General features: G+C 48.5%; 2 protein-coding genes across 9 annotated transcripts; one reads left to right on the top strand and one right to left on the bottom strand.

Moving 5' to 3' along the window:
• Positions 1–1,105: 1,105 nt before the first annotated feature.
• Positions 1,106–11,877, bottom strand: NFKBIL1 (NFKB inhibitor like 1). 2 transcript variants are annotated; one of them, XM_042985947.1, is made up of 4 exons: positions 11,771–11,877; positions 11,015–11,291; positions 3,460–3,681; positions 1,106–3,279 (listed from the first exon to the last, which is right to left on the bottom strand). In XM_042985947.1, exons 2-4 carry the CDS (start codon positions 11,277–11,279, stop codon positions 2,696–2,698), a joined length of 1,071 nt encoding a protein of 356 aa, XP_042841881.1. In that variant the 5' UTR covers positions 11,280–11,291; positions 11,771–11,877; the 3' UTR covers positions 1,106–2,695. The 2 variants fall into 2 exon arrangements, with proteins under 2 accessions (XP_042841881.1, XP_007098884.2); XM_007098822.3 differs by having other exon boundaries at positions 11,686–11,863.
• On the top strand, positions 11,302–15,199 carry ATP6V1G2 (ATPase H+ transporting V1 subunit G2). Of its 7 annotated transcripts, XM_042985963.1 has the most exons (5): positions 11,956–12,207; positions 13,047–13,120; positions 13,415–13,515; positions 14,037–14,093; positions 14,895–15,199. In XM_042985963.1, the coding sequence occupies exons 1-5, from the start codon at positions 12,155–12,157 to the stop codon at positions 14,910–14,912; spliced, it is 303 nt and encodes a 100-aa protein (XP_042841897.1). In that variant the 5' UTR covers positions 11,956–12,154; the 3' UTR covers positions 14,913–15,199. The 7 variants fall into 7 exon arrangements, with proteins under 7 accessions (XP_042841899.1, XP_042841898.1, XP_042841897.1 ...); XM_042985961.1 differs by having other exon boundaries at positions 14,037–15,199; XM_042985962.1 differs by having other exon boundaries at positions 12,142–12,207; positions 13,037–13,120; positions 14,037–15,199.
• The last annotated feature ends 1,308 nt before the right edge of the window (positions 15,200–16,507 follow it).

The following is a 16,507-nucleotide window of genomic DNA, read 5'->3' as shown; positions in this document are numbered from 1 at the left end:
GATCCACCACCCACCTTCTGAACCGTTTTGGCAGAATTACTCATGTTAGGAACATGGCAGGTGTTCACCGAATGATAGTTGTTTTCTTCTTTACTCTTTGTCTGTAACCCCTGCAGCACTCTCGCGCTCTCTCTCTTCTGCGCAGCTGTCACTATGGCACACAGGATGAAGGCCCAAATCCTTCACCTTGGCCTTCTGCGGTCTTTTCTTCAACATGTGCACACTCACACCTGTGCTTCGTCTACCTCACGACATTCATCTTTTTCCTCAATACGCCGTTTTTTTTGACTCCTTGCCTAAGCTGAAGCCATTTCACTTATCTACAGAGACTTCTCCACCCAGAGAAATTGTACCTATTCACCAGCACCAGCTCAAATGCCCTCTTCCTGCTCAGAGTCCGCCGCCGCCGTGCTTTAGGATGGAATGCACCTTCCCCTTTCTGTATCCACCATGTCTTACGCTAGAAGATTTACTCAGCACCCTGCCCTGAGTCACAGTTAGGTGTGGGCCTGCCTCCCCTGTGGGACTTATATTGAAGTAGGTTGGATTTCTTTCGGCTACTTGATGCTCAGTTGAACTACACTGAATAGAGTCCCTCCCAAACCCTTTTCCTAACTTAACCCAAACCTGCCGCAACCCCAATTCCCCAACCGACACTTTTTTATCTTGCTAGTCTTGTTCCCTAATCCCGTTTTTCTAACTGAACCCCAATGCATCATCCTTCACTGAGAACATTCCTCCTTCCAGCTCTCGAGAGCAGATACACTCACACCTCCCCAGTGTTTCACGGGAGGCACTGAGTCATCCCTTGGGGACCCCTGGGCCTCCCTCCCTGCCCCCATCACAGTGGACAGGATGCCTGCTGCCTGGCCCCAGGGGGTCAGAGGAAGCCAAGGCCTCTAGGGCTCAGTATTTTTATCAACCTAGGAAGCAAGAGACACAGAAGCGGAAACCCTGTGGTCAGAGAAAGTGAACAGCCCTCATCTCAGGGGAACCCCCAACAGGGCCGGGGGCCAGACACCAGGTAGGGACGTTGAAAGGAAGGAGGTTTGGGGGGCCAGGTATCAGGGCTTATCTTGCTTTGGTTTTATGTAACTCTGGCAGAGAGGAAATGACTTGAAAACCAGAGAAAAATCTCCTGGAAGAGGAAATTTGGACACCAGAAGTTTCTATTGCTTACCTGTCAAGCCCCAGCTTCGGGATCCTAACCCCAACACCCCCCGACAACAAACATGGGCTCTTTGCATGCCACTTCCGAAACCTCCAGCCTGTGAGAGGAACCGGACGCCTGGGTTGCTCACAGCTCGCCGGCTCTTCTCTGAATCACAGCAGCTTCCTCTCACAGGATCTTTCTCACCAGCCCTTCCTCCTCCTGCCCCATGAACAGTTGCCTGGTCCCTGCGAGGCCTTGGGTCTCCTAGCTGTCTTCTCCCAGGGTCTTGCGCCCACCCCGTGTGCCCCTGCTTCCACGGGCTTCCCCTCCACCTCCACGCCTGGGACTCCCCCGAGTACATGGGGCCTCCAGATCTGAAAAATAGGTTTCTGACCCGTAAGATTCTCTGCGGTAGACCTGTGCGGACTGTACACGCCAGCGCATGCCTGTACCGTCTCTTCCTTTCACGGAGTTCCCTGTTGTGTCTTGGGGAATGGAACTGGGGTTTGGTACTGTCAACAGCTTCCTCTCCCTCCAACCCCCAGGACCTTTTTCTCAACTTCAGGAAAAGATACCTATCCGGAAAGCCAAGCCTGGACCGCCCAGAGATGAAGCCCAGGTCTGGGGTGGGGGCAGAAGCTGGGTAGAGAGGAGGATTGGGGCCCTGGAGGTAGAGAGATGGACTGAGGAGCTAGAGGGGAGATAGCCTTGGGTGTGGATCCCTGGTTGCCCAAGAGCAGACAACCCAGGTTACATAATTTGGCTCTTTCCACCTCCCTCCCCGGCTCCTAATTTTAGCAACCGAAATTCCACTCCCCCACAGGGCTCTTCCTCTGTCCGTTCTGCTTCTATCCCGTCCTCCCACAATCTCCTCATGGCCCCCAGCTCCAGCTGCCCCCAACTCAGAACGTTCAGTGACTCAGCAAAGGGAAAGCCCTGTGCCAGGGGAAGGGGGTGTTAAGTGGGGAGGAGGATGTGGTTCTGCCCCGGGGAACTGGGGAGAGGAGGGAAACTGGTTTTGTTCCCTTTTTTGCCTCTGTTCACATCTATTTCTCCAGTCACTGCCTGCAGAGTAGAGGAGCCCAGCGCAGGGAGGGGAGTGAGACTGGGGGGCAACATGGGTCTTCTCCGGGCTGCCTAGGTATGGGGGTGGGCAAGCAGGGCCTTCCTGCCTCCAGCTGAGAGCGCGGCTCAGTGTGTGCGTGCGTGTTGCAGGTGTGTAGGAGCTGCGGGTTTTGGCAGGCGGGGTGGGAAAGGAGATGTCACGTATGATGAAAACCACAGCAATGGAAAAAGGCAGAGGAGACACTGGGAGTGAGATGTGGAACCAGGTCTTATTAGGAAATGGAGGAGTCAAGGAGCAGTGGCGGTGGCCCATATCCTCCCCACCCCCACTCGTTACAAGTTTCACTCCCACCCCATATCCTTCGCGGCACGGGGCAGCATCAGCCTCTTCCTCGTCACCCCCGCCCTGACCTGCCCCTCACTACTGCCCTGCCTCTAAGGCTGCACTCCCTGCAGTTTCTCACTCTTTCCCTGGGGTCACTTGAGGGCCTCCGCGTGGCGATTCAGGGCTTGAGAAAGGGCCGTCACAGCTCCCATCACGCGGCCCAGCTCCCAGGTCTCAATCTGGCTTCGGAATCGCTGCAGGAAGCGGTCAGGGTGCCAGCGGACCTGCTGGACCCTCAAGTACCTCCTCAGAGCCCCCTGCTCCTCCAAGGGGGGGCCCCTGGCCACCAGGGCTGCAGCCATGGCCTCTGGGTCCCCTCCCCCAGGGCAGGGCCAGGGCACATCGCCAAAGCGCCAAAGGCTGCCCCTCCCTGCTCCTCTTGGGTGCTCTGCCCTGGGCCCAGCCCTGGCTGGCTCTGGCCCTCGGTCCCCACGAGCCTCCTGTGCCCTCTTGGCTCGGCTCTCACGCAGTTCTTCCTCCTTGGCCCGGGCTCGCTCTCGGAAGAGCCGCTGCTCCTCCTCCTGCTGTCGCCAGTTGTGACTGGAGCCCTCAGCCCGTGGGGGTCGGCGGGCTCCCTCTGCCTCGTGCTGCTGCTGCTTCTGGGCATGTTCCCGGGCCAGGCGATCTGACCAGGCTGAGAAGGACTCGGGTTCCTGGGTCTCATGGGAAGCATCATCTGTTTGGGAGGGCAGGATGGGGGTGGTCGGGGAGATGCTGTGAAAAGGTGACAGGCAAGAGCGGCAGGGAGGTTCAGAGAAAGGGGGCACAGGAAGCCAGTGGGAGCACCCATGTGGTGGGTACAGGAAAAGCAGTCAAGGGGAAGAAGGGCAGCTATGGATGGGAATGGATTCCTTACCTTCAAACCTCCCGATGACCTCCTGCCACTCATCCTCCAGTTCTCCCTGCAGCTTCTGCCTCCATTCCCGCTCCTTAGAGGCCTCGTCTTCTTCCTCTTCTTCAGCAGAATCCCAGGGAGGCCCCCAGCCCAGAATTTGCCCAGGGGTCTCCCCATCCTTATTCTTTATTCCCATAGCAGAGGGGCAGCGACTCAGCAGTGGCAGGAAGAAGTCCGTGTAGGCTGTTGGTGGGAGAGCAGTGAGCAGAAATTAGCTGGGACTCCCACTCCTTGGCAGGCTGCCATCTTGAATCTTGCTGGTCACTCCCTCCCTTGGTCTTAGAGCAATGGAAAGGGTTGCCCACATGGAAGTCTCCTGGGCATTAGGAAATCACGGTCACCGACAAATATTTACTGATAGTTTACCACATGCGTGATAAGTGTGGTAGTTTACAATATTATGACCTATGTTCCCACAAACTGTTTCAGTGTCCTGGGAGTTCTGCTATGTTAAATGACATTTTCTAGTCTGCGTCCAGCCACCTTGGGCAATGTCAAAAACCTCTAACTATGTACTTCGTTTTTAGTTTGAAAATACTGTCACTTTATAACCCTTACTGTGTTTCTCATCCAAAACTAATTCAGACTGGTAAAATACCTGAATGTTTTACTCTGTACCATTATAGATATACAAATAAATAATAGGTGCCTTTGTACATGGCTTTTTTTTTTTTTTTAAAGTATTTACCCATTTTGACAAAGACAGAGACAGCGTGATTGGGGGAGGGGTAGAGAGAGAGGGAGAGAGAGAGAATTCCAAGCAGGCGCCACACTGTTAGTGCAGAGCCTGATGTGGGACTCCATCTCATGAAACCATGAGATCATGCCCCGAGCCCAAACCGAGAGAAGGATGTCTAACTGACCTGAGCCATTCAGGAGGCCCTTACAATGCTTTTCAATGAACTGAGTAAAATAAGTGTTTTCAGGGGAATTTCTCTCAGCCAACCTCATATGGGGCATACTGGAAGGGGGATTGGGAAGTAAAGGGAAATGTTCCCAGGAACAGAGCAAAGTTGTTCCAAATGACTGCTGACCTAGGGCAGGGGAAAAGGGCTGAGATAGAGGGTCCCACCCAAGGGCTGGCTGACAGGAGGCTGGGGGTAAACAGCAGAGGGACTGACATTCCTGAACCCCCCTCTTCCTGAGCCCTCACTGCATCCACTCTAGCATCAGCAGAAGGCCATGCTGCTCACTTCACTACCAACCCAGCCCTCTACCCCTGGTCAAGCCCACCTACCATGGCCACCAAGCACCTCTTCACTCCGGGGACAGAGGAAGGTGAGTGAAGTACCCTCCCTTCCTATGGACCTACTTTCTCTCCCTAGGGCAGGAGGAAATGGGTCGGCAGTCCTTAAATCCTTATTTTGTGGTGCTGGGAAGTACTGGCCACCTGACAAAAGGATGGGACAAGGGAAGGATTGTCCTGTCACTGCCAGGAAGGCAGGAAAACAGAATGGGCCAACCTGGGCTGGCCAAGGCCCATCACCCCCCACCCATCACCTCTTGGTGCAACTCTGAGCGCTGCCCAGCCCAAACCATATCAGGATGAGGGAAGGGGGTACTTATTACTGATGTGACTGGTCACAAGCCCTCCCAACTTGTCCCATCCAGCAAATACCTGGTCCTGTCTTTCAACTGTTTATTCCCCATTAGGGTTCACAGCAGCGGGAGGGTGGGTGGGTGCTCAGACTCCCATAGGAGGTTTTAAAATTCATAGATTTTAAGGAGTAAGGCCTCCAACTAAAAAACAGGGCAAGTAAAATATAGTACAGCATATTAAATAGCCACTAAAAATGATGCCTGTGTGAGGAAAAAACTGGCTATAAAACCATACATGGGATCCAGTCACAACCATATGAAAAAAAGAGGCCAAATCTTATGGTTAAAAAAAATAACTAGAAGGAAATGTGTAAAAATTCTGGTTTCTGTGTGGTAGGACTATGGGTGGCTGTCTTCCAATCTTATTTGGTAAATATTTTAATGTAAACAGGATACAACTGATGTGAAAAAATTTTTCTCTTTTTAAAGAATGAAGAATAAATTTAATCACTGTTAACAGTTTGCTGTGGTCCCTTCCAGTCCTGTCTTGGTGTGTATAAATGCATATATGGGTGTCTTTTTTTCAGAGGTATGTGACCATGCTATTTCTATTGTTTGGCAACTTGCTTTTTTCACTTAACGTCTCATTTGTATTTTTCCACAAGAGTATACACAGCCCACCTCATTCTTTTTTATGACTGTGTAGTGTTCCGCTATGCATATGAAACAAACATCTCCCACCCCCAGTCAACAGACTTTGTTTCCAAAAATGTTCAGCCTCCTACATATATCTCTGTGGACAAGGAGTGGGGTAGATTCTCGGAAGTGGAATTTCTGAGTCAAAGAACATGTGCGATTTTACTGAATTGCTCTCAAATTTGTGCCAACATACGCCCTGATACAGAATATGAGTGCCTGTGTTGTCCTTTACTAAAGTTGAGTATCACAAACCCACCCTTTTAATTTTGCTCATCTGATAGAGGAAAAGATTTCATTGTTTTTTTTCCTTTTTTAATGTGTTTTGGCCCAATCTTTCTTCCTTTCTCTTTCTTTCTTTCCTTGTGTCCTTTTTTAAAATATTTTGTTTTTCAGTAATCTCTACACCCAACATTGGCTTGAACTCATGACCCTGAGATCAGGAGTCACAATCTCTACCAAGTGAGCCCGTCAGATGCCCCTGGCTCTTTATCTCTTTTGTGAATGACTTGTTCATGTTCTTCATCTACTTTTCCCTGGAAATTATACATGTAGACATGAGAGCTCTTTATACTTTGTAGTATACTTTGTATACTTTTATACCTTGTGCCAAGTATTTGTAAATATTTTCTCCCATCCTTAGAAAGGTTTTATGTAGTTAAATATGTATCAATATTTTCTTTCATTGCTTTTGGCTTTACGTCATCCTTAGATAGGCTTTCCCCACTCTAAGATTATAAAAATATTCTCTAGTGTTTTTTTTCTACTAATTTTTATTTTTAGAAATCTAAACAAATTAAAAAAGTATAGTACAATAAGCGCCCCCACTCCTCCCACAAGGTATGTTACTGTTCTGTCATTTTTGCAACATTATTTTGTATTAAAGAAATAAAGTATCATAGGTAAAGTTAAAGCTTTCTCTAATATTGCCTTCTGAATATTATTCCCCATCTGCCCCTCACCGCCAAAGGAAATGTCTCCTGTGAATTTGCTACACACCCTTCCTGTCATGTTAAGATATTTAAGCTGCTGTAATTTATTTATTTTAATTTTAGAGAGAGAAAGAGAGCGTGTGGACATGCGGGGAAAGGGGCAGGGAGAGGACAGAATTTTAAGCAGGCTTCATGCTGGTCGTGGAGCCTGACATGGGTTTCAATCCCACAACCCTGGGATCATGACCTGAGCCGAAATCAAGAGGTGGATGCTCAACTGCTTGAGCCACTCGGTGCCCCCGTTATTGATTGATTGATTGATTGATTATTTTTGAGAGAGCAAGCACGAGAGAGTGTGAGCGTGTGCACGCACAAGTCGGGGAGGGGCAGAGAGAGAAGGGGCAGAATCTGAAGCATGTTCTGTGCTGCCAGTGCAAACCCTGATGTGCTTGAACCCACCAACCATGAGATCATGACATGACTTGAAGTCGGATGCTCAACTGACTGAGCCACTGAGGCGGCCCTCCGGTAATATACTTTTGAGTCAGGGGTGAGGTAGGAGTCCTTTCCTTAGATGAACCAAATACTCCAAAATTGTTTCTTAAATAGCTCACCACCCACCAGTGATTTGAAATGCCACTTTCATCATCAATTTAGCAGTACAAATCAACTTCCCAGGGTTCTTTAATATGTTGTCCTTTAATATTGAGAAAAATCTAGATGAAAAAAAATTTTGAAGTAAAAACACACTCTGTGTCTTAGTGGTGGAAGCACTGTTCTTCCCCTCCCCATAACGAGGCATGATTTCTATTTTATTTATTTATTTTTTTTCAACATTTTTTTAAAATTTATTTTTGGGACAGAGAGAGACAGAGCATGAACGGGGGAGGGGCAGAGAGAGAGGGAGACACAGAATCGGAAACAGGCTCCAGGCTCCGAGCCATCAGCCCAGAGCCTGACGCGGGGCTCGAACTCACGGACCGCAAGATCGTGACCTGGCTGAAGTCGGACGCTTAACCGACTGCGCCACCCAGGCGCCCCATGATTTCTATTTTAACATCACGTTCACACTCACTGGTCCAACACACTTTTTAAAAAAAACAGTATTTGGGGAGCCTAGGTGGCTCAGTCGGTTAAGCATCCAACTTCGGCTCAGGTCATGATTTCACTGTTTGTGAGTTCGAGCCCTGCATCGGGCTCTGTGCTGACAGCTCAGAGCCGGCAGCCTGCTTCAGATTCTGTGTCTCCCTCTCTCTCTGACCCTCCCCAGCTCATGCTCTGTCTCTCTCTCTCTCTAAGATAAATAAAAACATTAAAAAAAAAACACCAATATTGTAAGTTTATACTGAGTGATGGTTGATAGAGGCACAGAGGAAAAAAAGGTAAAAGTGGGTAGGGTGGGGACACCCGGGTAGCTCAGTTAGTTAAGTGGCCAACTCTTGATTTTGGCTGAGGTCATGACCTCACCATCTGTGAGCTTGACCCCACATAGGGCTCTGTGCTGACAGTGTGGAGCCTGCTTGCTGTTCTCTCTTCCCCTCTAGTTCTCTTTGTCTCCCCCACTTATTCTCTCTTTGTCTCAAAATAAACCAACAATTACAAAAACAAAAAGTGGGCAGGGTGTTTAGAGAGGGCTCCAAAAAGGAGGTGGGGCTTATGTTGGGCTGGAAAGGGAGGATAACTTAGCAAAGTGGAAATCAGGTGGATGGGAAGGCAGTCTTGTGAAAACATGCCTGGGGTCACTGAAGACAGAGCTGGGTAGCTGGAGTTGCAGGTTTGCGGTTGTGCCATGGTAGGTAAGGCTGAAAGGCAAATGGAACATAAACCAGATGGCTCAGCTATCTGCAAAACGGGCCACCGCTTACACCTACTGTGTAGGTCAAAGTGAGTAATGGGTGGGCGATGTCAGGTACTATGCTGGCACAGAACAGAAGTACAGTAAATGTTACATAAAAAAACACACACACACAAAGAAACCAGGCTGGCTTTGGACTTGATTGTTTTCGCAAAGGCCGTTTCTTAGTGTCCACTAATTCTTGTTGTACGCAGAGAATGGTTATTGTCTGACTAAGGTGTGTTTATATGGGGGTCTTAGGCAGCTAAGACCACTTCCCCATGAGGTGATGGGTCCCAAAAAGAAGTTACCAAAAGCCATTCACTGGCTTCTCATCGGTTGTGACCGCGCAGCCAGACAATCCAGCATGAACTGCCTCATCTCTCGCCTAATGTGGCAATGGGAGAAAACCTCCCCTCCTCAGGGGATCCTGGGTCATTTCATCTGGTCAAAGGAAATATTTGCATTTTAAGACAGAATGGTCTCTAGAGCAGCTCAAAGCTGAATGAGACGGGCCATTTTACCAAAGAGCCAGAAGGCCACCTGGTGGCTGGACCGTCAGGGGAACAGGAGGAAGTAAGGCCAGAGAGGACACCTGGGCTTGGGAATGACCTGAGAGCAGGTCCCCCTTAGGAAAGACAACAACCTGTCAGTTATGAGACTTCGATAAGTTCCTGAACTTTCTGGGCCCTGCTTTCCTCATCTGTAATGAGATAATAGCGTCAATCTCATATGCTTCTTAGATGTCAATACGACGAAGGAAAATCCTGCCACGCTATGAGGTAGTTTTATTACTCAAAAAGCCATAATTGGAAAATATGAGAATAAAAATAACAATACTTCTCATCTAGTGAGCGCCAAATCTGCCAAGTACTTGCCTCATTTACTTGTCACACCTTTCATTTTAGAGAAGCAAGTTAAAATATAAATAATAATAATAATAATGATAAAAAAGGCAAATTAGGGTCACGGAAGTTAAGTTGCATGTTCCTGTTACACAGCCGGTAAGGGGTAGAGGCTGAACTTGGAGGAGGTCTGGGATCTGCCACACGGTCCTCTGCTCTCTTGCCATGTATAACGTGAGCTGTCAAATTAGATGCCTGCATTTTGCACACCTGCTCTTTTTGTTTTTAACAAAAAATCTGAATATGCCAGCCTATCTCATTATGTTAAGGGGAATTAAAGGGTTTTTTTTTAATTTACCATATGGGGAGAAGTTTTTGGGGTGAGAGGTTTCTGTTGGGGAGCTGGAGGATGGTAACAGCAATCAAACTGAGTTAAGGTTGTTCATTCCAACCCAGATTTTCCTCCAACGTTCTCACTAGAAGGAAAATCTCTAGAGGGTTTTATTTTCCTAAGGGCTATTATCTCTACTGAGCTGCCTCCGCTGTCAATAGGTCCCCACCTGAAACCCTCAGTGTCAAAGGTTTCTCAGAACTCAGATGTTTTTGGGACTTGGTAGGGCTGACCTGAAAGTACATACATCGTATCTTAGGTAGCCGAGGAGGGCCTGGGTAGCTCCGGTAACCAAACACGTGAAATGTTTCTGCAGTGAAACGCCATCAGTAGGATAAAAATGAATGATAGATAGTCTCCCTTTAGTTCAGGTTAGGTTTTCTCTCCAAACGATTCTGGTGGCTGACTGATGAAAAATGTTTGGCTCTTAGTGTTTTGAGTTGCAGAACTGAGGCTAAGGGAGTATGGATCTGCTGATAATGGAAACGACGTCCAGCATCTACTGCATGTTAATCACAGGCCGGGTGCTCTAATTGCATATGGTGTCAGTTCATTCTCAAAACATACGTGACAGCATGGGTGCTTTGAACATGGGCACTATCATTGTATAATTCTGTAATGTATCACCCAGGATAACACAGTCGTTACAGAGTACAGACGGTCTAGCTAGGCTGCCTGGGTTATAATCCCTGCTCTACCACTTTGTCGCTGGGGGACTTTGGCAAGTTATTTTACTTCTCTGTGCTGTTTTCTCATCTGAGAAATAGGGGATAATATTAATTCTTATAGTTTCATAGGGTTGTTGGGAGGACTAGATGAGTGGTTTTGTGAGAAGTACTGGAATATAGCAAGAGTTATTTAACTCTTTGCACGCGGGCAAACTAAGCCTCAGGGAAGTTTAGGAAGTTGCCCAAGAATACTCAGCTGTTAAATGTGGAGCTGGGATTTGAACCTAGGCAATCTAACTGCAGAACCTACCCTCTATCCTACTTTTTGTACCCTCTATCCTACTTTTTGTACTGTGTCTTGACAACCAGTCAAGACACACAGTAGCTACTAATGTAGAAAGATGTGAAAATTGAAGTTGTTGTTTCGAGAATGCTGGGATCTTCAGAGAATGAATGGTAGCTCAGCAACCTAAAGGCACAAATGACTGCCACATGCCAACGTGGACAGCTACTTTCCTCTGCATCGCTAGCTTATTTTTCATTTGTTGGCCTTCATCTCCTTCCCGTTTAGTTAGCCGCTCATGACCTTGTTCCCCACCAGGCAAACTCACCATCAGGGCCCTGGCGGGCAGCAGCGTGCAGCGCCGTGTCCCCGTGGCGGTCCTGGTGGGCAGGGTCAGCCCCAAGCCGAAGAAGCAGGCACAGGGCAGGGGCATCGTGCCGGGCACAGGCCCGGTGCAGTGGTGGGGGTTGCCCAGCATCTACATCAAGGCCCGGGTGTCTCTGGAGGAGGGCTTGGGCCCGGACCAGCCGTCCTGCAGACAAGTAACGACGGAAGCGACGCTCTCGGCGTTGGCGGCGGGAAGTGGAGGCCATGGAAGTCTTGGGCTGAGGAAGAAGGAGAAAAAGGCAGCAGTCAGGGCCCCAGCCTTGCCTGGTCCCTCCCCCACCACCCCTGACATTCCATCTTGTTCCTCCCTTCGGTTCCCCTTCTTTTTACATCTTCAGGAATAGATGAGGCCTATCCTAACGCTCATCCCTTAACCAGATGATAGGTTTGAAAACAATTTTGAAGTGGGCTTGGGTCACAGACATTTTTAATGTAAAATTTGAGAAAAGGATAAATAATTGCTTTTGAGGCTCACTAGCCCAGGTAAGTTTTAATACGGGGCTTTGAAAAAGACAAATAAATAATGATGGGGGACATTTTAATCAACAGAAATCTGAATTTAAAAGTCACAGATAATTTCAAATAATGATCTAGAAATTGAATATAATCTACCCGGCAGACAGATGTGGAGGCTTCTCCCTCTGGGACCTGGGGGGAGGGGTTACTCATCAGACCTGCCCCCCGCCCCCCTAAGTACCCCCAGAGCTGTAGGCCCGAGGCCTGTGTTTAAGACGCTCGGAAGAAGGGAGGCGGGAAGGGCGGAGACACTGTAGGCTGGCGGAAATGGCGAACGCCGAGACGCAGGTAAAGGGCGGAAACGCACTTGGAAGGCACGTTACCGGATGTCGTCTCTCTCCAAGGGGAAGGGGGGGGGGTGTTCCCTTAGTCTGGCCTCGGGGGGAAACTAGGGGAACTTAAGGTAAAGGGTCCGTCTGAAACCGTAAGACTGGACGGTAGACGCGAAAAAGGAGCCGAGCAAGGGAGGGTAAAAACGGTGATTTAGAGATTTAGCTTCCCCTCCCCCAACAGGGAAGAGAGATGAGATGGTTCAGAGATAGATAAGAGAGAAAAAACAGGGGAGATGAAGAGGATTAAAAATCATGGTGAAAATGGAAAACCAAAACTAAAACCACGGTGAGGCCAAGAACTGGGACAAATCAAAAAAGACATGTGTGAAAGACATTGAAAAAAAAAAAAAGTGGGGCGCCTGGGTGGCTTGATTGCTTGAGCGTCCGACTTCGGCTCAGGTCATGATCCCACAGATCGTGAGTTTGAGCCCCACGTCGGGCTCTGTGCCAACAGCTCAGAGCCTGGAGCCTGCTTCGGATTCTGGGTCTCTGGCTCTCTCTACCCCTCCTCCACTCATGCTCTGTCTCTGTCTCAAAAATAAATAAACATTAAAACAAAATTAAAAAGAGTAGGACAAGGCAAATGAAAATTTAGACTTGGGAAAGATACAGAAAAAGAGATAGGGGAGGTAGAAAAAAAAAAAGAGAGGCAGAGAAGTAGGAAGAATTCAGAAATCCAGCATACTCTTTTCCCAATTAACGGCACATGTTGACTTCCTTTCCCTCTCACCCCATTTTCAAGCCCTCTATGCCTCCTTTTCATTCCTCTCTGCCCCTGTCCCGGTTGCTAGACATCGACCCGGAAAACCCTACACCTGCGGTGATGATAGCGAGCAGCTCTGGGCCTGGTCTCTGCTGCTCCCAGGTGGTCCTTCTGGGTACTGCCCGTGGGAGAGGTGGGAGAAGAGACCAGCCATCAGTTGGAGGATCAGTTTGGGGGAGACACCTGGTGCAGCAGGCTTAGCGGAAAAGGGGAGCACTAAGACCCAGGGACAGTGGAGAATTGCAGCGAGAAGCTGGTGGAAGAGGAGTAGGTGGTGTGTATGTGTGTTGGGGGTTGGGGGAGCCTTCTGGTACCTTGGTAGCATCCGAAACAGCATCAGCCATAACGACAGAAATGGCCAGTCAGTCTCAGGGTATCCAGCAGCTCCTGCAAGCTGAGAAGCGGGCGGCTGAGAAGGTGGCAGATGCCAGAAAGAGTGAGTTCCCTTTTCTCTCCCTTAGGAGTCTGGAAAGAAAATTGGGGTGCAGGGGGACAGCAAACATTTGAGTCCCTGGGAAAATCCAAGGCCGGGGTGGGGCGGGGGAGAAAGCTGGGGCTGGGCTGGCTGATTAGGAGGCTGATTAGGAGGGTGATTAGGGGGGTGGGTGTTAGAATCTAGCACCTGGTCGGCTGAGAGATGGCAGCAAAACTTTCTGGAAAGGAATGACCCCTACTATCACATTTTGTGAGCGGGTCTACTCCCACCCCCTATCCCTTCTTCTGCTTCCAGGGAAGGCCCGGCGTCTGAAGCAGGCAAAGGAGGAGGCCCAGATGGAGGTGGAGCATTACCGTCGAGAGCGAGAGCAGGAATTCCAGAGCAAGCAGCAGGCGGTGCGTTGTGGGAGAGTTGAAATGGGATCCTGGGGTGCAAGTTGGTGGGTGCATCTGATGAGGTGTGCATGGGGTGACCCTAGAAGAAAACAAGATGGTAAAGGGCTGAAAGGGACCCTTGGCAGGGACCACGTTATTGTTCAAGATATGTGAGATGTATGAGAATCTGAGAGTTTTTAAAGACTTGGATGGCTTGTGGGGCGGGGGGGGGGGGGGACTTGCCACCATCTGTGTGGAGCATGATGTCATTTGGGGTGGAAGGCAAAGTTTTATGGTCATGTATGGTGAGGTAGTGGGGGTTTTCCAGTTGTTTTAGGATGAAGTTGCATGTCAAATCTCAAAGGAAAGGGAATTGTGTTGCTTTCTTTGGTGTCTGGATATTTCCATGGGATGGGGGTGGTTTTGGCAAGGGCTTTTCTTCCTAGCCTTGCTCCAGGACTTTTTCCTCCACATACCTGTACCCTTCTTTCTGTGTTTCTGCTTTTGCCTTTCTGTCTTCTGCCCCTCTCCCGATCCCCCAGGCCATGGGCTCCCAGGGGAACCTCTCAGCTGAGGTGGAGCAGGCTACGAGACGCCAGGTACAGGGCATGCAGAGCTCCCAGCAGAGAAACCGTGAACGCGTCCTGGCCCAACTTCTTGGCATGGTCTGTGACGTCAGGCCCCAGGTCCACCCCAACTACCGGATTGCTGTCTAGAATTCACCATAGGACCTGACTGTTCCCTTCCAGGTCCCTTCCTCAAAGAAACCCCCCAAACAAAATTACCACCTGCCATCTTCACTGCTTCTTTCCCATTTTCTCTCCTTTCCATTCCCTAGAAATTCTAGGGGCAAGATCCAATAACTCTGTGAAAAGTACCCTGTTCAGATCTGAGTCTCCTTACTGTTCTTTAACCTTCACTGGGACCTTGTAAACTCCCAAGTCACTCTCACCGAAACCCTCTGTGAAATTTGTAGCATGGATAAGTAGGGATGTGGAAAAAAACACTTTGACTTCAGAGCCTGGAAGCCTTGGGTTCCTTTCCCAACCCTGCCACTTTCTGGCTGTGCACCCAGGACAGCTACTTAATCTGTAGTCCAGTGTCCTCCTTTGCAAGACTGGCATGATGCTGATGGTGATAATAACAATAATACATACCTTACGGGACTGCTGCAATGATTGGGAATCACTCTGTAAAGAGCCTAGCATGGTTTTTGGCATGTAGTTGCTGTGATTCCATAAATGTCCGCCCTATGATATTATTACCACCCGTTGCCCACCGTCAAAACCAAAACACAAATGTTTCCTCACATTTGTCAATGGCTGTCTAATTCACTCACTCATTCTGTGAACCTAGTAATTTTTCTGAAGAATTGGCTCTTCCCACCTCTCTTTTCCCAGAGACTTTATGGTCCCTGAAAAGGAAATGAAGACCTCGTTCAGCCTCTCTACTGTGGTTCCAGGAAGATGTTGCATTTCGTAGTCTCTCTTTTTGTCTCTAAATTGGTCTTTTTATTGGATTTTTCCCTTTCCTTTTCCGATTTCCCCAAAGACCCATCAGATGTTCACTGCTTCCTGAGGTGTAAAGTGATGCTGTGTTCCTTTGTATGCATGGCCTCCCTTTCTACATCCTTAACATCCTTTCCTTTGTAACAATAAAAAAGTGTCAATAATAATAATAAAAATAAGACCTATGGGCAAATCAATTGGTGTGTGGAAGCAGCTTCCTTTTTGCTTCATCATTTCTCACTTTCATTCACTCTCTTGTTCCTTATTTACATATTCCCCAAATACCCCAAAGCGCTGTCCTTTGAAGCTTGTTGGAAAAAATAAAAGCAACTAGTATGTTATTGTTTCTCTTAAATGAGGAACATATGTGGTTCCTCGTTGGGAACCCGAGAACTACAATGGCAACTATAGAGAAAAGCTGGGGTGTATTAACAAGCACTCTTTGCTCCTTATTTTGCTTTATTTTTCTTCATGGCACTTATTACTACTTGACATTTGTTTATATGTTGTCTTCCCTGGAATGTGAACTCTGATGACAGGGCTGTTCACCGAGTCCCCGGATCCTAGGTTAGCGGTTGGCACAGGGTAGGCAGCTGATAAATACTGTTGAATCAATTGATACTTAAAGTCGGAAACATCATCCTTGGATCACTGTTCCTTCTCTTGGCCGCAGAACAATGCCTACTTCACCAAAGACTTGAACCAATGAAGTAATCCATAGGGTAATTATTAACCGGACTCTTCAAGCAGGGAGGCAGGATACAATAAAGACTAAACGATGTTTAAACAGCTAGCTTTATTTTCGATCTGTTGCTTTGCTTGTTGTAGAATGGCAGTAATGGTACCTATTCCTTACTGTTAAGTGGCTAACTGGTAACAGGTAAAGAGCCGAATGTTTGCTGTCATTTTTGTTGACATCACATCTGACTTTGGTAGCATATCAAAGACTGGGTTATCAAATGCTTCATTAAGGAAAAAATTCAAGCTCAACAATGGGGCTGCTGGAGGCGGGGCTAAAGACATTCTGGTCGAATTAACAATATTTATATAATGTTGCGTAACCCTCAAGCCCCACCACTTCTTTAAAACCTGAGGCAGAATCCACTCAGTGGATTTAGAACACCTTCCAGATTCGAATTTCCTGTCCCATAGCCTCAGGGCCCTTGGGGCACCAACTACATCGGCCAACATTTTGGGCAAGGGGAAAGGGTAGGACCCCTACGCGCGGCTCTGACTCATTCCTCCCCTCAACTGAGGTCCCACGTTCTCTAGCTCCAACGCTGACGCACCCGGGTCACCTTGACTACCAGGCCAAGGACCCCGTGGGAACTCTCAGTCCCCGCCACCCTTTTTCCACCGAGCGGTGAGCCTACGGAGGGGTGCCCGGAGAGAAGACCTGCCCGACAAGAACCTAAAGGAAGAGGTAAAGTATATGGAGTAGAATAGGGCACGAGAAAATATATAACAGTAGGAGAGGATGCCAGTTTCCTTTATGCCCTTTGTTA

Source organism: Panthera tigris, chromosome B2, assembly GCF_018350195.1.
Source record: "Panthera tigris isolate Pti1 chromosome B2, P.tigris_Pti1_mat1.1, whole genome shotgun sequence".
In the NCBI taxonomy this organism is placed as follows: Eukaryota; Metazoa; Chordata; class Mammalia; order Carnivora; family Felidae; genus Panthera; species Panthera tigris.
This window is presented reverse-complemented; position numbering and strand designations above follow the sequence as displayed.

Excerpts from the sequence above, each read along its gene's own strand:
- ATP6V1G2 (XM_042985961.1), top strand. The coding sequence starts at position 12,155 with ATGAAGAGGATTAAAAATCATGGTGAAAATGGAAAACCAAAACTAAAA. Across the intron at positions 12,208-13,046 it reads AAACCAAAACTAAAACCACG|TCAGTCTCAGGGTATCCAGC; the intron begins GTGAGGCCAAGA and ends AGAAATGGCCAG. Across the intron at positions 13,516-14,036 it reads TCCAGAGCAAGCAGCAGGCG|GCCATGGGCTCCCAGGGGAA; the intron begins GTGCGTTGTGGG and ends CCGATCCCCCAG.
- NFKBIL1 (XM_007098822.3), bottom strand. The coding sequence starts at position 11,742 with ATGAGTAACCCCTCCCCCCAGGTCCCAGAGGGAGAAGCCTCCACATCT. Across the intron at positions 11,292-11,685 it reads CCTCCACATCTGTCTGCCGG|CCCAAGACTTCCATGGCCTC; the intron begins GTAGATTATATT and ends CTTCTTCCTCAG. Across the intron at positions 3,280-3,459 it reads GGTCATCGGGAGGTTTGAAG|ATGATGCTTCCCATGAGACC; the intron begins GTAAGGAATCCA and ends CCTCCCAAACAG.